At 41.9% G+C, this 23,809-nt stretch overlaps 1 protein-coding gene across 2 annotated transcripts in view; it reads right to left on the reverse strand.

Annotated features, from left to right (window-relative positions):
• Positions 1 to 17,056, reverse strand: part of MERTK (MER proto-oncogene, tyrosine kinase) — a 62,029-nt gene extending 44,973 nt beyond the window's left edge. For both annotated transcript variants that reach the window (XM_056852676.1, XM_056852675.1), the window contains exons 1-5: positions 16,698 to 17,056; positions 15,336 to 15,436; positions 13,913 to 14,086; positions 5,379 to 5,465; positions 2,709 to 2,824 (exon numbers count right to left, since the gene is read on the reverse strand). In XM_056852676.1, coding sequence (XP_056708654.1) covers positions 2,709 to 2,824; positions 5,379 to 5,465; positions 13,913 to 14,086; positions 15,336 to 15,436; positions 16,698 to 16,972 — 753 coding nt within the window. In that variant the 5' untranslated portion in view covers positions 16,973 to 17,056. The remainder of the gene's footprint in view (positions 1 to 2,708; positions 2,825 to 5,378; positions 5,466 to 13,912; positions 14,087 to 15,335; positions 15,437 to 16,697) is intronic.
• Between the last annotated feature and the right edge of the window lie 6,753 nt (positions 17,057 to 23,809).

Below are 23,809 nucleotides of genomic sequence, written 5' to 3' on the forward strand. Positions count from 1 at the left end.
GTTTCAAAGAGGATAAGGGCCTCCCATTTCAGCAACCAAACATATATACTCCCCTCCAGGATTTATACCACACTTATCATGTTGCATACTTCTGTCCGTTTGACATATCTTGACCACAGGAGCAAATGAAAGCAAGGGCACTTCATAGATTATGGTGAAATTTCTTAAGCAGCTCACATGGATAACCTCCATCCATTTTCTAACTACAGAGCATGGGTGGATACAGCACACAATAAGCTCTTTGTCCTGCATCAGAGTGTTATCGACAATGTAATTAAAAAATACAAAGAATTCATAGAGGAGGAGATCTAAACCAAAAGCTCCTATGCAAGGAGGTTAGGAGATCAATGTTTATCCTTATTTCTTTAAAACTGACTTTCATTTCCATTTTTAGTTATAGAGTACTCATGGTGGCATACAGTAAACTCTTGCTTAAATATTTTTGATATATTGTAAAGCATGTTTATTACTGGGCAGTAAAGAATGACTACATATGATTTGCATACAATAAAAGAAAAAGAAAAAAACATAATAAAAAAGTTCTTCTCCCCACAACCCTCCCCCTCCAAATGAACCCACAACAGACTCTGGAAAAACTTCCCAGTAAATAAGTTTTCAGCAGCTAGCAAAAGCTACAAAAGGAGGTACCAAGCTGATCTCCCAGGAGAGATTTCCGAAGTGAGAATGCCACAACAGAAAAGACGTTCTTTTCAGCCAATGGGACTGCTTTTTTAAGGAGAACGGTATAGGGAAATAGGAGCTCACTCACCTTCCCTACCATTTTCTATCTGAAAATAAGCAACCCTTGAACTGCTTTTACTTCTACACTCACAAGTACCCATGTTTTTTTTACATTAGAGGCACAAGCAGCTTGGCAGTGAGAAAAAGAGAAATGAGCCCCCCCCCCATTCTTCTCCTTGAAAAAGTTTTGTTAACAGCATTTGCAAAAGAAATAAAAGTATACTTTAATTAACACAAAAGAAATGTGTGGTTTGAGCCTTAGTTTGTCTACAAAATAGGGTTGCCAACCTCCAGGTACTAACCATAGCCCATAAATTGTTTTTCTTTGTACTTGAAAGCTTTCATAGCATTGTTCTTCCTTATCTATAGAGCCCGTGTGCTGCCAATTGTTACAGTTACAACCTCCAGGTACTAGCTGGAGATCTCCTGCTATTACAACTGATCTCCAGCCAATAGAGATCAGTTCACCTGCAGAAAATGGCTGCTTTGGCAATTGGACTCTATGGCATTGAAATCCCTCCTCTCCCCAACCCGCCCTCCTCAGGCTCCACCCCAAAAATCTCCTGCCAGTGGCGAAGAGGGACTGGTAACCCTAATACAAAACCACCTCTTCCAGATATTTATTTGCACATGGTACAGTGGGTGCTGGAAATTTGTTTATTGTTGATATTCTCATGTAAAGGTTCGCAATTCCAGATGAATTCTGGGAACACTGGAGATCTCAGATCCACAGTGAATATTTGGACAGTACTTGGAGGCTGGCAACCCTAGGCCCCACCCGCTTCCTAAAAACACTTGGCGGGCACCAGAAAAGGTGTTGGCGGGCACCACATTGGGGACCTCTAGCCTACAGTATACATGTAGTCCAATACATATTAAGTTTCCCCAAGGGAGTAAATATCCAAGGTCAGGAAAATGGCGAGGGAGGGGGCTTAAGCTCCTCCATGCACGCAGCAGTCCCCATCCATGTGTCAACCTGAAAATGTGCCAGGTTCTGAAAGCTGGAGCAGAAGAGAGAAATTCTGTTTATGGAACTCCTTCCCACTGGAAATTCACCAAGCCCCAAGCCTGAGTAAGCACCGTTTAAGCAATTTGGGCTGGTGTATAGGCTCAGTCAGTAGGAAGCAGGGGGCTTTTAATGCACTAGGATTGTATTCTGGATAGCTGGTGATGTTGCCCATTGTTAGGATGAGTGGGAGCATTGCCTCTTTACTTCTCAGGTGATCAGCAACTGTCACCGGACACTTCTCCACAAAGAGGCCTAAAGAGTTCTCCATAGTAATTGCTTATTTGTCACATTTAATTCCTGCAACTGGCAGCAGACACTTTGCCCTTTGGCAAGAATGAGTCACCCTGTCTAGATATGACACCCTGGATTCTTCTTGAGAAGGAATCAAAACTGTCATCTCCTAAGTACAAGGAAGCCAATTATTTCTTCACCTTTGCAGTAGGACAAAGTGCACTTTGTAACCTGTCCTCTTTTATTTGGATAAGAAATGCAGACAGGAACCCACATAGAAAAGGGAAAGATCTTGCTTCTGTTTCCTTTCCACATAACATATATTATTATTTGACGAAGGGAGCTTTGACTCTTGAAATCTTGTATCTTGAAAATCTTGCTACTGGACTTGAATTTAGCTCTTCTACAGCAGACCAACATGGCTACTCTCCTGAAACTATTGCTATTAGGGAAACCATTTGATTAAAAAAAAAAAACCCTTAATCATTTCATTGTAATGGATTTTAATCAATTTAAACAATGATCTCTTCATAAACCTTAAAGAAAACATTGAGAGATCTAATCCCAGATCTCCAATGAACCATGTAACATGGCCCTTAGCCACAAAGTTTACTATTTGAATTTCAATGGAGAAGACTGAAACTTACACACAGAATGAGGATCGGCATGTTTTCATTGCAAATACATGAAATGACAAGTATTATGGAGAGCAGTTGTAAAGACTTACCTGAACACTACAGTTGCTCAAAGGAGAATAACCATCAAAACCTGGGACCCAGGACACAACTATTGTGTGAGCAGTTCTATTTTGAATACGGACTTCAACAAGTGGGGATGGGATTCCTGCATTAGAAACAGCAACATCTTCAACAGTTATGTTTGCACATGATATACAATGCAAAATCCATGCAACTGAAAGGCAATTTGGTCACAGCACAAAACCACTGGAATTACTTGAATGTGGTGGGAGAAGAAAGGGCTACAGGCAGGTAAGTAGCCACATGGGAGGAGAGGATATGGAGAGGGAGAACAGAGCCTTGGGGTGCAGCTGGCGGAAGTCTAGCTCAGATAAACTTCACTGCAATTCCGTCTGGTAAACTGTGTCTTGCCCTTCCTCCAAGAAACTCTTCTCCACAGACTATAGCCTTACACTAACTCTGAAGTAAATCAGCCTGACAGTGTGACTGGCCCCAGATCACCTAGTGAGCTTGATGGCACCATGAGTATTTGAACCCAGGGCTCTCATATCCTGGCCCAACACTCTGACCACTACACTACACTGGCACCACAAGGTGTGAAAGCAAGGTGTTATCTTCCTGCTCCCAACCAACAGATGTATCTTTTGCAGATCCGGGCTGACATGCAGGTATGTTTCCACAAAATCTAACATATAAACTCCAAATTATGTAGAGCCAAACCAGGGCCTCCAAGCAATGATTCCACCTCATACCACCTCATACCCAACCCAAATATCATATGAAAACACACCACATGATATTCTGTTAGCATTAATATTATAATAATGGATTATTTCTAAGTGGACCTAACCTTACCAGGCGGTTGCCTACTTCTCATGGGAGCGCTCCTGCTGGTGGGACCGCCCTCTCACCCCTGCTGCCTGGACCAGCAGAAGAAAGATCTGAGGGTGGAGATGAAAATGTGCAACACATGACATCACATCTGCCCCAGACCCTGGATATGGGGGGCGTTCTAGCCATCCTTGAAAACCCCATGGTACCATGAAGTTTTCAGGGACAGCCAGGTAATCACATTGGAGGTTTGTGTGGATATATATAATGTCACATATTGTGCAACATTTCCACCCCAATCACTCCACCACTAAAGCTCCTGGGGACGCCAGCCAACAGCTTGGCATCCCTAATTCCTTATCCCCCCTTCCTCCAAGAAGCTTAACACAGCGTACAGAGGATGGTGCCCCCATTTGATCTCCAGAATAGGCCTGTTCTGTAACAGGTTCTATTGAGATGTGGCACTTGGGCTGTTAAGTTCCTTGCAGCTGCTGCAGGGAATACAAATGAGTTAAGGAGAACACCGACCCGATTCACAGCCATATGTCTTGAGTAGCACATGGCTGAGCTGCCTGGTATCCTTAGGTAGCAGAACTGAATTAGATTGTTATCCTGCCTGGGACTTTGGCTTTTTCCTTACATTTGTGGTTAGAAAGAGAAACATCCATGATGAATAAATAAACAGATTCATGGGGTCCATACCTGTATATCTTCTTTGATTAGGTACCAAAATAATGGGAAGCATATGAAAAAGTGAGTATGTGAAGACTGTATGACAAGGATCTGAAAGGACATCCTGGGGGTTCACCCAACCACCGCACTGTTCATGGACAACAGTCCTATGCCGTAACAATTTGATTGTAACAAATGTGACCTAATACAGTTTTGTTTTTAAATTGCTGTTAACTTTTGGGAAGATGCAGCCTAGAAACGCAAAGAAAAATTTTAAGTTAAAAGGTCCATGAAGCCAAAAATGGTCACTTTTTGTGCACTCGAAATAAAATGGTCTTTTTACTGGCTTGGCACTAACAGTACAACTGGTTTAATTTTGCTAAGAACAACAAGATATTTTATAGCTCTCCAAATGGCATTACTGCATTACTGTGAGAAAAACATTAAAATGGAAAAACCATTAGGGTGGACTGTTTCAAGAATTACAAAGTTATTTACTGCTTATGCAGTACATTGCAAGACCCTGAGAAATATACAGCTGGTAGGTTGAATCACGTAGATCAGTTCCTGTAATAGCACCATCTTCCCGTCTCTGCTCTTAGAGGAACAGATCTGCAGTCATGCCACAACTCCGCATGTTCCAACTGTCCCCGTATACTAGGCCTATACCTATATATTTCTGGTACTTGTTCCTGGTCAATCATTTGTGCATCTTTTTTTTTCTTTTAGGGACTGCCTGCTCAAATTTTGTTATTGTAAGTTGCCGGTGTTTTAATTTTTTATGGTCTAGAAGTTAAATCGCAGGGCGGAGGAATGGACGCAGTGCACAGCCTACCATTTCACAACCAGTTCTGAGGTAAATTTTGCAGTGTTAATCGACTGTTTTAGGACAATGTTGTTCTTCTAGTATATGGTTAACCAAAAGAACAAACACACTCTTGGCTTTTTAAATCACAGTCACAAGGTAAATGAATGCTACCTATAGAAGGCAGAATCGTCTTCAGCAATATGTAACAGTGTGTGGTGGAGGGTTGTTGAGCAATGGGCCTTGATATGAGAATTGGGGTATTCCAAGCATGTCCCTATTTTTTGTCTGTAAAACGCTAGCAGTCAGGTGGGTACTCGTGTGCATACCAACCCATTACATTAAGAGCAATGAGCTAGAACAAGCTAGGCTTCTTGAGACTACTACTGACCTTTTATGTTGACTCGTCCTTCCGTTGAAGTCGCCAGTCCTTTCTCATTATGAGCTTCACAGTGGAAAATAGCAGCTTCATTAAGACCTGGTCAGATTAAAATAAGCCATGCAAAGTGAGAATGAAACAATACAGCGGGAAATGCGATTGTGACAAAAGGGAAACATTTAGCCCATTTCTCTTCTAAGTTTTTTTTAAAAACACAGACCGCAAAAAGAAACCAACTCCCAAGTGTTGTTTTACAGTTTGGATAAACATGTCTTCAAGTACAGCACTTCTCTGACCGCAAAGGGAGACACTTCATGGGAAAGGCTGGCTTCTTTTGTTATTTTTTTTAAAGCTACTTTCCTGTGCCAAAAATGTGACTGAACTCTTTGACATAGCTATTTAAAACCTGCCAGTGCCTCATGTTGCAGCTCAGACCAAGCACAGGGGGAGAAAGCCATAGAATGGAAAAGTTTAGCAAGCCAGAAGCAAGTAGGAGGCCGATAATTCAAGGGGAAGCATGCCAATTCTGCTGCTTTAAAGTCTCTGAGCTCTTAAGCACAGGCAAATCACAATGGCACCCCTCTCATTTCACCCCGTGCCATGGATTAAGGTGCACTAGCAAAGTTCCCTCTTGCACTTTCAATTCAACTATCTAGCATTACACCAGAAAGGCAGGAACGGGGTGCAGAAATCCAAGTGTCTCCTCAAAACTTGTCAGCAAGTAGGTTGCTAAAAAAGGCAGGAACCAGATCTCCTTTTCTACTTCTAGTGTACTGCTGTTTGCAGGGTCTCCAAGATTTCTCTCCTATTTCTGACTCCACACCCATCAACCCTCATTTTTATTTATAATTGGGGGAAATTCCTATATTAATTTTGGGCTGTTGTTTTCGTTAAGACAAGTAGTCAGATCTATTGGTGACTCTATAAAGGAAATAAATGTACCCTTCTTGTTTTTCTTCTTATTAAGCATCATTAATAAAAGGTACCACATATCATAGGGAAAACTGGATTAGGTTTAGATGAAGGTGGAGTAAAAACTGTTAGAACAGGTGGAAGATATGCAGATGACACCACATTACCAGCAGAATATAATGAAGACTTGAAATGATTACTGATTAAAGTTAAAGGAGAAACTGCCAAAGCATGATTACAGCTGAACATCAAAAAGACAAAAGTAATAACTACTGAGGAATCACACAATTTTAAGTTGGATAATGAAGAAACTGAAATTGCTATAGGATTTCTATTCTTTGGCTACATCATCAACCATAACGGAAACTGCAAGCATGAAATCAAAAGAAGACTAAGACTCAGAAAGGCAACCATGAACTCGAAAAGATTCTTAAGTTTAAGGAAGTGTTGCTGATAACCAAAATCAAGATAATTCATGCCATAGTATTCCTCTTGTTTTTCTTTCTTCCTCTGTTCCTTCAGTTCTTTACTCTTCCTTCACTTACATTTTGTTCTTCCTCCCTTTCTTCCTCCTTCAATGATCTTTTCAGCATTTCTATCCCTTGCGTTCTTTTCCCATACAGTTCTCCTCTTTGTTATCTGCTCTTTCTAGAGTTGCCTACTTCAAGTTGGGGAATTCCTGGAGATTTGGGGGTAGAGACTGGAGAAGTTGGCAACCCTAACTCTTCTCCCACTTTTTTACTTTCTCAGCAACACTCTTTCTGGTTACTTTTACTCATCCTTCTTAGGAAACTTCTTTTCCCCTATCTTTAGTACTTCTCCATTTCTCCCTGCCCCCACACACTAATTTTTAGCTTTCCCCATCTGCTTTTTGTTTCAAACTGCCTATAGAAAAGCTTGTTGGCTTCCAAGTTTTATAATAAAATAAAATAAATTGCACCTGAATACTGAGGTTTTAGTTTAGAAAAAACAACTCATACATTAACATATTTTGTCTTAAAAGAAAAACACAATAACAGAGCTTTTAATGATACAAACAACTTTTTATTGAAAGGTAAAAGTTTGCATTTGGAATGCTTTTGAACAATTAATGTGAGTTTTGCTGTTGTATGCATGCTGATAATTTGTCTAACCTTGGCTCATACTTTGTATGAGAGCAACACATGCAGCACTCAGGTCATCTGTTAGTCTGTTTCTGGTGTCAGATTTGATATAATTCAAAGCTGAAAACAGCTGCTCACAAGCATAAGATGATCCAAACAAGTGCTTTCATTATTGACTTAAAATTATTTGGCAGAGAATTCCACACTTTTGCAGACCTTTTGGCCTGCTCTGAAAAAGGCATCTGAGTGCATTTCCTACCTTTGATTCACCTCTGCTGTACATATATTGGACCTATGTAGTCCAGCTCCTGTATCTCACAGTGGCCCACATCTATAATAAAGAGGTAGCACATACCCATCAGGGCAAGTAACCCATGATGGACTTTTCCTCCAGAAATTTGTTCAATCCCCTCTTAAAGGCATCTAGGCTAGATGCCATCACCACATCCTGTGGCAAGGAGTTCCACAGGTTAATTACATGCTGGGTAAGTGGGTGTTCCTCTTTTAGTAGGGAATTTCACTGAAAGGTGGGAGGCGCCGCAAAGCCTGCGCTGTGACCCGAGCGCTCTGCTCCCCTCCAGCTATGCCACGCTGTGAGCTATGCTCCCCTCCAACCTAACTCCTCTCCAACCCCACCATGGGAATCACCTTCGCCACAGACTCAACAGGCTGCCATCTGCGCCGCACCCTCATGCTCGCATGTGAGCCGCCCAGCCGCATGTGACAGGGGAGGGAGGAAGCGCTCCCATTAGGGTGCTGGGCAGAGGGCCGGGTGATGTGAGAAATGCCCTCAGGCGCACATGGAGAGGGGAGGGTAGCAGCCCGACCCCACATCCCTCTGGCTTTCTAGTAACGAACTCAGGCGAACTCTGTGCTGGGGCGACGGTGCGTGTGCCCACAGAGAGGGCTCTGAGTGCCCCCCTTTGGCACGCGTGCCATAGGTTCTCCACCACTAAAGAATGGGCAATGAGTAAAGTCACTCCTGTATTATCCACTGCAAGAGCTCTACCCCTCAGTCAGTCTGGCTCTTCTGCGGCAGGCCTAGACTCCAGAGCTTGATTTAAGGAACTGCTAATTTCTTTGCAGGTATGGCACTGGCCCAACCAGGGAGACTTTGCATATTGGAAGTTTCCTTTCTAGAAGATTTCCTTGGTACAAAATCTTGAGTTCTTTGTACTAGGCCACTTAAATAAATTCTGCACAAGCAGAAAAGGAGTATTTATTTATCTGTGAGGATTTTATGCCCCACCTTTCTATTCCTAAGAATAACCAAGGCCAAGAACGCATGGTCCCTTAACCCACTTTATTCCCCGTTTCAGCTAAGATCAAATTGACCCAGGATAAGGGAAAACTGTACGCATTACTTTGAAAAGCAGGGACAAAACTGTGTGCAAATCCATCCATGTAAACAGAAAGTGCGGGAGACGTGCACAGTTCCTGTTTAGCTTGCAACACCCTCGCCTCCGGTGATTGGTCATTTCCCGGGGCAGGGAAGGCCCTCATTGGTCAATTTGAAATGACCATTCACTGGGAGCATGGGGTGCGTGCCAAACTAAACAGGAACTTCATGTCTCCCACACTTTCTGTTTACATGGATCGATTGGCACAGTTTCGTCCCTGCTTTTCAAGGTAATGCGTACAGTTCCCCCCACCCCCCCGGCCCGGGTAAATTTGATCCTGGCTGAAACAGGGAATAAAGTGGGTTAAGGGACCATGCGATTTTGGCCCAAGGCAGCTTTAAATTAAAATAGCCTATAAAACACCAACTACTAAAACAATCAATGGCTAAGAACAATAACATAAAACCAGCTAACTGGAACAGTTCAGCATTGGCTTATACTATAAACGATAATAAATGAGCAATGAACAGTTAATTCAATGGCAGTCAAAGATCTAAAACCCGGCAGGTAAATATGAATTTTCTGAAGATCTAATTGCCCTAGAAACTGTTTCCAGCTCTCCTAAGATATAACAAGAAGTATCATATTCAGCAATGCAATATGCTGCCCTGCTGATGTTTTAGTGCCTGACCTTAACTGTACAGTCTAGCAATAAATGGAGCATCAACCTGGTTCCTTAACAATGCAGGAATGGGTTCTCTGAATTGCAGTGCAGCCAGACAAGCAGAGGACAATGAAGTGCCCCAAATAAAGGTATTTTACCTGTGGCACTATTAACTGCCCCTGTGTACATAAACAGGTGCAGGAATCCTCCTTTTAGACATGACACCCGTGTAGATAAATGCGTGTCAAGAACCACCACCTCGTCCTTTCTTTTCTCTTTCTCTCAATTTAGTTAGTTTGCATAAAGCACATAATACACTAACATTCCTCAATGTTGCAACCTCCCAAAACAGCGGTTTCCTCTACTTTGCTAGCGCGTTATCTATTACAAAGACCTTTGTGTCCCGGCAAAAGACTTTGCTTTGCAGAAATGCTTGTTGATCTCAGTAGCCAATAATGACACCATGGGAACAATGGGAAAGTATCTATATTGTTAGAATTCTATAAAGGTTGCTGAATGTTAAGCGGCAGTGTTCTTCTTTCTTTTGCTTGCGGCTGGGGAAACTTGAACCCAGTCTGTATTGTTAAACTGGTATACCATTAAATAGCACAGCTGTAAAAGTACTTCCTGATCTCCAGTGCGTTATCCTTGATCAGATCTACCTGGGGTAACATTTTCTAGGCACAACAGCAAGACAGGGAATATCAACCCAATTGCCTTGATAATACAGAACTGTGGTCCCTCTCCACCTGACACTCCCACCCTACAATTGAATTATTTATCCTCCATTTGCAATCTCCCTATAAACTACTACTTATTTGCTGTAACTAAATTTCGTACAGTTAAGGAATGCCTACAATATCTACATGCACACTTGTTTTATGCAATTACATCCTGTGCTCTCAGTCAAATTTGGACCATCAGTTTGCTTACATTAAAATAAACACAATACAATCCGCTGGAGAAAAAAAGTTAAAAAAAATGGCAAGAGTGTTACAGTGCAATCCTATGCGCAGTTATTCCAGTCTAAGCTCATTGAAATCACTCAAGTTTAAGCCTAGAGCTAAACTATTAAAAACTTAAAAACAGCCTTCTTCCCATATACTTTAATCTCTTAACTTCCCCAACCCAAAGACATGCTTTCACCCTAGCAAGACTAAATACATTCCCCACACAGGTTTTAAATGGCCACTTTCTAAAAATCCCATTCAGCAATGCCTGTGTGACTGCAGAGTTGGTGAAATTGAAACCCTAGGACATCTAAGTATAATCTTCCTTTAGAACTCTAGATCATCCCTTTTATCAGATCTAGAGGTGGATACTGAGAAAATTTATCAGGTGGCAAAATACTTAACTCAAGTAATTAAGTTTAAGGAAGTGTTGCTGATAACCAAGATCAAGATAATTCATGGCATAGTATTCCTCTTGTTTTTCTTTCTTCCTCTGTTCCTTCAGTTCTTTACTCTTCCTTCGCTTACATTTTGTTTTTCCTCCCTTTCTTCCTCCTTCAATGATCTTTTCAGCATTTCTATCCCTTGCGTTCTTTTTCCATACAGTTCTCCTCTTTGTTATCCACTCTTTCTAGAGTTGCCCACTTCAAGTTGGGGAATTCCTGGAGATTTGGGGGTAGAGACTGGAGAAGTTGGCAACCCTAACTCTTCTCCCACTTTTTTACTTTCTCAGCAACTCTCTTTCTGGTTACTTTTACTAATTCTTCTTAGGAAACTTCTTTCCCCCTATCTTTAGTACTTCTCCATTTCTCCCTGCCCCCACACACTAATTTTTAGCTTTCCCCAGCTTATTTCTCCCTAAAGCTAAAATATAAGCTAAAAAAATAAGGTAGTTTCATCTCCTTGACAGACTACACGTTGAAAGCGACTATCAAGCAAAGCACCAGAAAACCGCTAAAACTTCTCACAGCTTGAGAAGACAAGAATCACTGGAAAAGACAATAATGCTAGGAAGAGTTGAAGATAACAGGAACAGAAGAAGCCCCAACATGAGATGGATTAACTTTTTCTGAGGGGACCCATGGTAGTGCTCAACAACTCTGCTTCTTGCTGAGGAACCTCTAATAAACTCCTACTGAACTTCGGGTTCTCCAGTACACAGCTGAAAAACCCCTGGCTTAAGCCATAGCAAAATATACAGGTCATTTCTAAAACGTACAAAGAAATGTAACCTCATTAAGTAACTCAAGATTTCAGATCAGAATAGAAGGAACTGATGAAGAAATATTACATTCTAAGTCAAGGCAAGTTCTTGTTTAGTAGAATTCATAACCTCATTCCTCCCTATTAAAGTCATTAAATTTTGCAATTTTTCTAACTAGATTATCTAACGTACAGTGATTTAATTTTTCAAATGTAAAAAAAGGAAACACCTAAAACATTATGTAATACTGGAATTATTTTCACAATTACTTGGTAAAACCAGATAAACCTCTTTTAGAGGCAGCACTCATTCAAACAATTCCTCAAAAACTAGGAAGCAGTGGCTCTTTCAAATTGTTTTAAATACCTCAAGTTCTTCAAAGGAATTTGACCAAAGAAAGTAAGTGTGGTGTAGAGCTACGTGTTTCAGACTTCTGTATTCCTAGTCCTATTATACACTTTTAATCTCCCTCAAATCTCCGTGAAAAAAGCAGACTGTAAATAAAGTGAATCAATAAATCAAGTAAATAAACCCCCCAGGGTTAATCCTCGCTCAGATATGCACTGGAAGAACTGGGACTAGTCAAGTGTGAAGGTAGGCAAGCTCATTTCTAGCTCCTCGAACACATGTTTTCTCTGTGGGGGTGTAAAGGTTTCTGCCAACTCCTCATTGGGAAATTCCTGGAAATTTGGAAGTGGAGCCTGAGAAGGGCAGGATTGGGGAAGGGACCCCAGCAGGCATAATGTCTACAGTTCACTCTCCAAAGCATCCATTTTCTGTAGGGGAACAGATCTCTGTAGTCTGGAGATCAATTGGAATTCCAGGAGATCTCCCTAAGTTTGTTTCATCTTACAGCAGTGTCTAAGGGCCAAACCAGGTAGGTGCTGGGAATGTGATATCCGGAGCTCCTAACTATTTTTAAATGCACTGTACTCGGGGTCTGATTTAGAACTGTAATGCCTGAAATCATTATATTCTATGGGAAATGTATTAGAAATGGATTCTTTGATTTGAAATATATTCTTTGTAATCAATAAAGTATAATCTGCACTTATGAATATGCCAGACTCAGCATATAAGAGTTGGCATCCATTATAAAGTCACACCAAGCACACATATGTTAAAGGCCTTGAGTATAAGAGGCCCAGTTTTGCTTGTTAGAAGTTAATTAGAGAAGCTATAGAAGATCTTAGTATGCTCTCATAAGCTGGGCCCCCCCTTCCCTCTTCGGGCCAGCCAGGAACACTCCCTTAGTTAGCCTTGGCAAGTGTGAGGATCCAAGATAAGAACTTCAGTAGCTTAGGATCAAAACATAGCAGCACCTGACACTGAAAACTCTTCTTGCTCATTAGTGGACATGAGATCATAACTTTCTCTGCAACGCCTTCAATGCTGTTATAGGCTATTCTAATTTAGAGGTCCCAAGTATTGGGCAGTTGGGTCTTACGTGTGTATTACGCCTCTGTAACCACCCATTATCGAAGTCTATATCCATGCTTGCAACCCTTTGATGTGTGTGGAAATTGCTCTGCACTTTAGGCAATTTTCACCAGGCTTTTTGTGTATTGACCAATAAAAACAAACTGCTTTGAATCATCAACTTCCAACTGTTTTATTGTGATTGAATATTGATACGATGAGACAGACATATCAGAACAAGACCACACCACACAGGGAGGGATAGGGACCTGAAAAAGCCCCAAAGGAGCTGCTATTTTGCATGTGTCTTTATGGCATAATGTGATTTTGTTCTATTTATTTATTTAGAAAAAAATTATGCTCCCTCTCTAGGAACCTGCCCAAGGCAGCTTACAAAATAAAAACAATAAAAACAGAACATTAAAAGTTATTAATTAAAGTCCACTATTAAAAACTCAGCCCAGCATCAAAACACAGAGCACATGTTCTGGTTATTATGATTTCTGGTTTTGAGGTTATTCACTTCCTAATTTTAAGAGCTGGATTTCTTGTGCCTATAGTCTTGTTCTTGTGGTTCACCTCTTTCTCTTTTTTACTATCACTTTCCACTGGTTTCTTCTGTGCGTCATATCAAAATCATGGCATCATCAGTTTTCTCAAAAATATAATTAAAAGCCAAACCATTAAAAAGTTGTCCAAGTACACATAAGTTTAATACAAGTTAAACCCAAATAATGCTAATGACTCCTATACGGCCTTGCAAGGAGCCTTCCAAACACATATATTAAAATAACACAATTGGCATAATATATTTGAAAATTAGATAGTTAACTGTCTACCCAGGGGATGTTAACACATTCCTGTGTGCATGTAGAATGGCAAGTGTTCACACCGACACACACACAGACATGCAGACACACACACATCTAGAAACCAACATGCTGTTCAACTTACCTGGCATCATCAAGACAGATGGCGAAATGTCAGGTTTCTCACGAACTTTGCTGCTGTTCCAAAACCAGTGAATCACAACAGGTTCAGGAGGCCCCACAGCATGGCATGTGAGATTGAATGGCTTATTTCGGGTAATGTTCAGCTCCCGAGGCTCCTTAATGAAGTACGGCAGCCCTGTATAAAGGTAAGGGAAGAGAACTGTTATAAAGACTAGAAGGACAAAGAGGCACACACAGTATAAAGCAGAACAGCAGGCACTTCAGATTGACCTATGGCAGCTCAAATCCTAGAGATCAAGAACAGGGATGCTGAAATGGAAAACTCCAAATCTGGAAGAGAGAAGGGAGACATTTACTCTTTGTGCTTCAAAAGTGCAGTGAGTTTGTATTTTCCCCACACATAGATCATATCCATGTGGTGCATTTGTAAAGGATGTATTTGTAAAGGGGTTCTGGGAACTGATTGAGAAAATAATTATGTCTATTTTTTTTTATGTAAGAGAGGTGAACCTTCAGTTTTAATTCTGGGGGGGAAATGACATTTTTGGGAAATACTGCAAATCGCTCTCTGCTTGCTTCTTCTATAGAAGAAGAGTTGATTTTTATATGCCGACTTTCTCTACCTCTTAAGGAAGAATCAAACCGGCTTACAATCACCTACCCTTCCCCACAACAGACACCCTGTGAGGTAGGTGAGGATGAGAGAGCTCTAAGAGAACTGTGACTAGCCCAAGGTCAACCAGCAGGGTTCATGTGTAGGAATGGGGAAACCAACTCTGTTCACCAGATTAGCATCTGCCGCTCATATGGAGGAGTGGGGAATCAAACCGGTTCTCCGGATCAGAGTACACTGCTCCAAACCACCGCTCTTAACCACTACGCTGGCTCTCTATAGTTTCCAAAACTGGTTCTGTGTCTAATTCAGTTTTTCTCCAGTGCTCCTGGAATAGTCTCATTACTGTGTTGTAGGGTTGCCAACAACCTGGAGAAAAAATGTTTTGCTCCTTTAACCAAGGTTTAATAGGATGTTATTTACCAGGTGATGTTATCTACCTCCATGCAATGAAAAGCTTCAACTGCTTGTTTCCATACATTAGGCTGTGCAAAATCCCCTAAGCGGGAAGCAGCTCTCAGTTCAGTATTTCAATAGCTGTCTGTTAACATCACATAGAATCGTAGAGTCATAGAGTTGGTAGGGACCACCAGGGTCATCTAGTCCAACCCTCTGCCCAATGCAGGAAATTAACAACTACCTCCCCCACACATCCCCAGTGACCCCAACCCTCCCCCCGCCATGCAGGATACCACAATCAAAGCACTCCCGACAGATGGCCATCCAGCCTCTGCTTAAAGACCTCCAAAGACGGAGACTTCATCACCCTCCGAGGCAGTGCATTCCATAATTCTTTCAAATCTAGGCTTACCTTCCAACAGGACCAAGATAGGATCTGACACTATTTCATGACTGTTGACCTTCAATTTGCAGCAGTAAGATCCATTATCAGAGCGTTGGACGTTGATTATACTGCAGGGGAGAAAGGAAGAAAACCTTAGAAAGCCTTCAATGCTTACATGGTGACAGTCAAGAAGCTAGCATTTGCCATGTATGCTTTTTGTTAAAAAAATGCTGTGGTATTTTAAAACTGATCTAAAATAAATATGGTATGTAGGCAACGTTGGGAACTGCTAAACACAAAGAAAAGTAACCTGTGAATAATCTAGTTTTGATCAGAATTCTCAAGGGCTTGGAAGCATTCCGAATTTTTTTTAATCTGTGGATCTAGTAAGTACATGATATACTTTTTCTAGGTTTGCCAGTCCCTCTTTGCCACCAGCAGGAGGTTTTTGGGGTGGAGCATGAGGAGGGCACAGCAAATAGCAATTCTCTTGGGCGATTTCAGGTCAGGGAAATGGCTTAGGAGGGTAAAGCTTAAGCTCCCTCACATTGCATGGCATGGGCCCAGTCTGAATTGGGTCCACGTGAACTTGGGGAACATGGAACTCCCAGACCACATGTGTTGACCAGACTCAGGGTAGGCCCGGGGAAAAGTGAGGGTTGCCAACCTCCAAGTGGTGTCTGGAGATCTCCCGCTGTTACAACTGATCTCCAGGCAACAGAGATCAATTCTCCTGGAGAAAATGGCTGCTTTGGCAATTGGACTCTATGGCATTTAAGTCCCTCCCTTCTGCAAACCCTGCCCTCCTCAGGCTCCACCCCCAAAATCTCCAGTTTTTCCCAACCCAGACTCCTGGATGGCAACCCTACTCCTGGATGATGTCACTTCAGGAGTTCTAAGTAAGATCCAGTTCCCGCATTACAAAAGGAAAAGAGCAGACCTGCGGCCTTTTATGCAGAGATGTTTCCCTGCGGTCACCCCCAGTGACTGCTTCGGGACTTCCTTTTGCTTATGCATGCCTTTTCCAACAGTCAGAGGTCGCCTCCCTCTCTGTGCGCATTTTGCCCATGTTTTCCAGATGCTGGTTTAGCCAGAATCTGGAAAATGTGGGCAAAATGTGTGTGGGGGGGGGGAGAGAGAGGGGGGACCTCTAATGGGCAGAAAAGGCATGCATAAGCAAAAGGAAGCCCCAAAGTAGTCGGTGGGGATGACCGCGGGGAAACGTCCCTGCATAAAAGGCCGTAGGTCTCCCGACAATTCCTCTTACGTTAGTTTCTTTATAATGTATGCAATGGTACTAAAACTTTTGTAACCTTAAGATTCTAACATGTAGGTTTCTATACGTTACAAAAATTAACTGTAAACTTTAAAATTTTGTAAGTTACTTACCTGAAAGTAGATACCATTGAGGTTACTTCATTGTCATCAAACTGATAAAACTGGCTGGCTAGTCGGTCAGCATCCAACAACTCCTTCCCATTTTTCCACAAGGAAATAAGTGCAGAGTCTTGGTTGATTAGTGAGTTAGGAACATTGATGGAGCAATTAAATTTAATTTCCTTATGTTCAGCAATTAGAATAGTCCCTACTGTAGGATTAAATTTAATTGACTGAAGAGAGTGAGCTGTATAACCTTCACTAGAGGGGGCCTTATTTGTCCTCATAGTACTGGATTCCACAGGATGTGTTGATGCAGAGATGACAGAAATATTCTTCAAAGAACGGGGTGTACGGGGTGTAATCTTAGAGTCTTTTGAAGGCAGATTTGATTTTATGGAAGATGAGAAATCAAATCTCTTCCTTTCTTGTCTCCCTTCAATCGGACCTGCAGATTAAGACACATGATGTTGTTTCATCAAATGCTGTTTTTCACATTGTCATACATTGTGAGTTTCTCATTTCATATCTGCTGATAATAATAACTTTAAGATTCCTACAAGTAGAATAGCCATTTCTGGTTTTACTGATGTGAGCCTTTTGCTCTATACTTAATTGTTGGTTTATATTGCTTTTGCTTACCTTTTTCTTGACTGATACTATAATTTACTTCAGAGATTCCACTGATGAAGGGAAGGCACATAGCAAGTGCCTTGATAGAAAACACACACAACTGTATCTGAATCTTCTATACACTGAGTGGGCTCAGATCTTACTTGTGGCAGATTTGATCATTTGTGATACATATTTCTATAATTCCTTACCAACTCATTCTATGAATAACAAATTAATAGCAACTAACCACACCCTCCTAAGTATGCAAATTGCTAGAGTAACCCCAATAGTCTGGACTATCCCAATCATGTCAGAAGCTATGCAGAGGAAGGCAGTGGCAAACCACCTCAGTTCATCTCTTGCCTCGAAAACCACGAGGTGGAACTTCATGTGGTTGCCATGAGTGAGTAGCGACTCAACGGCACACTTTACCTTACCAGGAGTTGAATCCAAGCTCTTGGGTTTCTAGGAATGAAACTGAGCTTGCATACCTCTGCCCAAGGCAAACTTGGTGAGAGAACTGCAGGGTAAACACATGCGTTTGCCTGATGCAATTTACTCCCCTGGATTGAATGGAAGGAAGAATAATATTATATATGTCTCCCTTGTGGCTCATGCTCATTCCTTCCGTCTAAGCACCCTGAAGATGACTTTTTGTTGCTGCTCTCACTGCTGTGAAAACAATCCTCCTTCACCTCACATAGCCTTGTTCTGTCATCTAGGAATGGAGCCAGCCACGCACAACACTGGTTCCTTCTGCGGCTATAATATGACAGCAGAAAGAGAAGGAAAAAAACATGCTGCTGGGGAATGAGGCAGGGCTTTAAGTAGCTTCTCCTTATTGTGTAGCAGTAAAAACACCTGAACATTCTGGGCCAATTCCAATGGCTCCTTTTTCAAGGCTCTTATCTAGCAGAGCCACAAATGTATTTTGTGGGGCTAAACTAACTCAAATTCTGTGCCAAGAAGAGCTGGATTCTACAATCTGCATAAATTACATGTACTGCAGACACAATCCCATCTATGTCCCATGCTCAGCCATCTAATGAGCAGCTTTCCACACAAACAAGTCTTTCCACCCACAGGAAAGGGATGTGTGTCAGCCAAACAGGAGACAAGTAAACACCTAAATATATTCGATTTGCGTATTTTGCATAGTTTATCTATGGGGCAGGGAGCCCGACTCTTTGGCCATGCCCTCTTCTACCTTTTGAGAGTTCGCCAAACAGTACTAATGCGCTATCTTCATAACCATAAATTCTAGAAGAGCTATTGTGATGCAGTGGTTAGGGAGTTAGGCTAGAATCTGGGAGACTTGGGCTCAAAGCCTGTGGTGCAAGATCTTGGGGCAGTCATTCACACTCAATCTAAGCTACCTCATAGGGTTGCTGTGAGGATAAAATGAGAAACTAAAAGTGGGGTAAAAATGTCAATAAATAGTATAGAAGCTTGCTTTCTTTTTAAAAAGAGATTCTCAGAAGCTGCCATATTCTGTGACTATTCTATATCTATATGGAATTGCTTAATGTACACAGATCTGACTGAGGGTTACATCCTCTCCATGTTTACTGTGAAGATAAGAGCAATAAAGATGAGACAGGTCCAAAGTCTTCCAATCATACAGACATTGTGGCACATGCTAAATAATAGTTGAGAAATAAAAAAACAAAATCAGAAATAGTCAAATGAATGTGGGCTGTAAATCTTGTTGTAATGAGTACAAATGCTTAACCTGAAGCATTTGCTGCGCTCTCGTTAATTTACATTGGGGGGAAAAAGATTGGTCAGTTTGGGATAAACAGAGTATGTGGTTTGCACCCTGCCATCCATTTACTCCATACCACTCCCATGTATTTTATAAGATTATTCTAGAACAGGGAAAGTCAACTTCTACATTCTTAATGCCACAGCACACCACTCCATTCCAGATATTACTCTGGAGGCCTGAACTGTCCATCTCCTCACCAACAATAGTCAGGTTCCTAATACATAACCATTACCTTCTTGTTACAGCAGGAGTTCCTTCTTTGTTCAGTCTCACTGTTACCAACTTCAAGATGGGGTCTGCAGTTCTCTCAGAACTACAACTGATCTCCAGACTATAGAGATCAGTTCCCCTGGAGGAAATGGTACCTTTGGAGAGAAGACTGTATGGCATCACATCTGCACTGAATTCCCTGACCTCCCCAAATTCTGCATTCCTCAGACATCTCCCCAAATATTCAGGGATTTCCTAACCAAGTTTGGCAACCCTAGGTCTGCATGCACGTTTGGACTTTTAAAAGGTTATAGGGCTGCCACAAAATGGCTGTGATGGTAGATAGGGCCAATCACAAAATGGCTGCCATGGGAGTGGGACTGGTTCTTTGCTTTAGAGAGAGGGTTGCCAGCTCTGGCTTGGGAAATCCATGAAGATTTTGGGGGTGCCTGAAAAGAGCAGAGTTTGGGGGTGAGAGTATGTGATGCCATAGAGCCTCCAAAGCTGCTGTTTCATCCCGGGAAACTGATCATTGTAGTCTGGAGATCAGTTGTAAATTACCAGGAGAACTCCAGGCCCCACCTGAAAAGCGGTAGTCCGATTTGGGGCAGAGATGTTATTTGGTCTCAGTTTTTCAAAGAAATTGAAAAACTCCCTGCACAGTCACAGGGAGAGCTTTTCCAAACCAGGTTATCTTTTTCTCTAGTATTGACACCACTCACTGGCTAAACATTCTCCTGAAAATGTTTTGAGAGTTTGCAGCCTATACCACCTAAGCTTAAAGGGCAAATGACCAGTATGTGCCATAACAATAATATGTAGCATTTTAAAGCATTTTGGGGCATTCAAAAAGTTTCACATACCTTATCTTGGAACAAGGCAGTATTATTACCCTCACATTAATGCTGGCTGAGCCATTGGTGAGAGAGGATTTGTCTTGCCTAAAATCACCTAATAAGCTCATTGTAGAGGTGAGGTTTGAGGCAGGGGCCTCCTGATGTACCTTATGCTTTTTAGCCACTATGTGGTATATGCCCATGTGTAAATGGTTCTGTTTCCTTGCAATAAACACAAAAGCAGGCGATGCAAGAATTAATTGAGTTGGAATAGCAAAGGGCCTAAAATCAATGAATGAATACATATACAATCCAAACTGGGTGGCCAGAGTTCATATTAATGCACATGGGTGTCACAAGATAGTACAGGATAGTACAGGAAAAGCAATGAGAAAAACATATTTTTTAAAAACCGTCTCAGTGGAAAAATTAATTTACAGTTTAAGGCAGGGACGGTGTGTCTAGCTCAGGGAACCTCCCTCTATTTGTAAGACAGAAGCAAAGTTTCTGTATAAAATATATAATAGAACACTGACATTACCATCATGCACAGAGTCCAGTTTAAACCCACTAAAATCAATGAGCTCAGACGAAAGTAACTCTGCATAAGATTGCACAGATAAAATCTTTTATACTGACTTCAAGGAAGTTGATTTTCAGAACCATCATCTACTACATTTAGGGTTGCCAGGTCCCTCTTAGCCAGCGACAGGAGGTTTTGGGGGTGGAGCCTGAGGAGGGCGGGGTTTGGGAAGGGGAGGGACTTCAATGCCATAGAATCCAACTGACAAAGCTGCCATTTTCTCCAGGTGAACTGATCTTTATTGGCTGCAGATCAGTTGAAATAGCAGGAGATCTCCAGCTAGTACCTGGAGGTTGGCAACCCTAACTACATTAATGGTACTTCAGTATACCAAAGGATCCACCTTCTTCTTAGAAAACCTCAGCTGAGAGCCTGATATTATAACATACTTTGCCAAGAACTCATCGTTATGCTTACTCATAATAGAATACTTTGGAGCGAATGAGCAGGCTTTCTAGTTAGAGTCTCCTTTTGTTAAGTAATCAGAAAGGCTTGCCTAATCTAAAGTGCAACCGGCACTGGTAATTCTCCTTCACAGGAGGTACAGTCCTAGGCAGAGTTATAGTTTTTGGTCTACTGACTTCAGTGGGTGCAGAAAGGTGTAACTCTGCTTGGGACTGCACTGTAAAAACAAATCCAATCAAAACATAATCTGAATGCCACAGCACATTTATAGTTGAAGGCAGGGGCTAGGGTTGCCAACTCCAGGTTGGGAAGTACCTGGAGATTTTGGGAGTGGAGCCAGAGGAGGGTGGGGTTTGGGAGGGGAGGGACTTCAATGGGGTATAATGCCATAGAGTCCACCTTTCAAAGTGGCCATTTTCACCAGGTGAACCGATCTTGGAGGTTGCCAGCCTCCAGTAGTAGCTGGAGATCTCCTGCTATTACAACTGATCTCCAGCCGATAAGAGACCAGTTCACCTGGAGAAAATGGTTGCTTTGGCAATTGGACTCTATGGCATTGAAGTCCCTCCCCAAACCCTGCCCTCCTCTGGCTCCGCCCCAAAAAACTCCCACCGGTAGTGAAGAGGGACCTAGCAACCCTATTAGCAACCCTAGTAGGGGTGCCAACTCCAGGTTGAAAAATTCCTGGAGATTTTGGGGGTGGAGCTTGAAGTGGGTGGGGTTTGAGGAGGGGAGGGACCTCAGCAGGGTATAATACCATAGAATCCACTTTCCAAAGCAGCCATTTCCTCCAGGAGAACTGATCTCTGCAGTCTGGAGATCAGTTGTAATTCTGGAAGATCTTCAGGCTCCACCTGGAGGCTGGCAAACCTAGCTTGAAGGTCTTCTCCCAACCAACTGATAAACTAAGTAAAATAAATATCTTTCATTAAGACTAAGTTAAATGTTGATGTAGTGACCAAGCTTTCAAGTTCCCCAAAGCTCTTCAGCAGGCTAAATGTTAAAACAAAAATGGGGCGAAGAGGAGAGTGGGCATGCTGGCAAAATTTCTTTGTCAGCAGATTCTAACAGAGTTCAGCGATGTGTAGCTTCTCTACTTCTGCTCTCTGCCTTCCAAGAGGTGGATGTGTTCTGCGTAACACTGGAGAAAGACCTGAATGGCTCCCGGTTTGTATGTTTTCAAAGAAAGAATTGCCCTGCATTTGTCCCAGTGGTCTTAGTCCAACCTGATAACTGTACTGCATCTAACATGGCTTAACCTCATTAAGTCTGCATAACTTATCTCTTATTTTATTAAAGTTCCAGCGCCAAACTAGAAGAGGCACAAGGAAATCCAAGAATGAATCACCTAAGCATTTTTTTAAAAACTGTTAAATAGTAGCCAGGGGCGGGGGCAGTGTTCTGATCTGGAACCTGACATGGAGGAGTTTAACCCATTCTCTCCCTCCACTATTTTCCTGATTTCAAACAGCCCCTTCCCCATCTGCAATTTTCCATTTGCATACAGGCAACTTGACCAGTATGTTCTCCCCCCACCCCAGTAAATAGAAGCTCCAGAGGACAGAAATTGGGAAAACAGCTTAGGGGAAAGGACTAAATTGCACTTCCCCTCCTAACCCCTGTCTGAACTGGGGGTGGGTAGAGTTTACCAGTAAAGTACTTTGGGAGATACATTAATCCATCTCAGCATTAATTTGTTTTCAAATGAGAAAGTTTCTAGCCCTTGTGGTTGTAAGTGTGTGTGTGAGTGTGTGAAAGAGAGATTTCAGCAGCCCCCCCCCATCTTTTTTTTCATGTATCTTAGCTCTTCCTGGGAATTGTAGGGCATGATCAAGCCAAAGTTAAAAGCTATTAAGTTCCACTGATTTCAGTGGGAAAGAGTTAACAATCAGTTAAGGATACGTTTCTATTGAAAGCAACAGAATTCAGATGGGTTCATGTATGTGTGGATTCATACTCTAAAAAAAGATGGTTTAAAAATGTGAATGATCGAGCCTGATTTATGTGATTTTAAATTTGGTAAGTCACAAGACTACACACCCATGTACCCCTGGACAATCTCTCCTTCTACACTTCTGTTTACCATTAAAGGGTGACCCTTTTTGACCTTTACCTAAGGTGGTAAGAGACTTTCCAGTTTAACCGCCTCTCCCTTTTTCTCATTCACAAGATCAGAAGGCTTCTTTCTAGTGCACATATAAAGGGAGCTTGTCTAGTGGAAGACTGTAGTGTTTGCTTCCCAACCAAGGCTGATTTTCCAGTCTCTCAAAGTTGAGGATATAACAACAACATACATAAAAGGTTTTTCAAGTATCATCATGCTGGCTCCCTATTATTATCTTATAAAAACAAACCCTTAAATACCACAGGTTTCCCCACTATTTCATGAGAATTACTTTGCAAATCCAAACACATGCCTCTTGGAATCCTACAGGATTATAAAGGCAAGACCTTTATCCCACTGTATTCAGCAAGAATGTTCAGATTAATGAGCAGATGCACGTATGTAAAGATCTGGGGATTAGGGGGAAGGTAGTTGTGAATTTCCTGCATTGTGCAGGGGATTGGACTAGATGATCCTGATGGTCCCTTCCAACTCTATGATTCTATGATCTCAGGTTGGATCAAGACTAAATCAGTGATTTCCACCAATTTTTCCCTTCCCATTGCAGACCCCCTTCATATCATTCCTCAGGATCCCCTGATT

This window comes from Euleptes europaea, chromosome 7, assembly GCF_029931775.1.
Source record: "Euleptes europaea isolate rEulEur1 chromosome 7, rEulEur1.hap1, whole genome shotgun sequence".
Classification (NCBI taxonomy): domain Eukaryota; kingdom Metazoa; phylum Chordata; class Lepidosauria; order Squamata; family Sphaerodactylidae; genus Euleptes; species Euleptes europaea.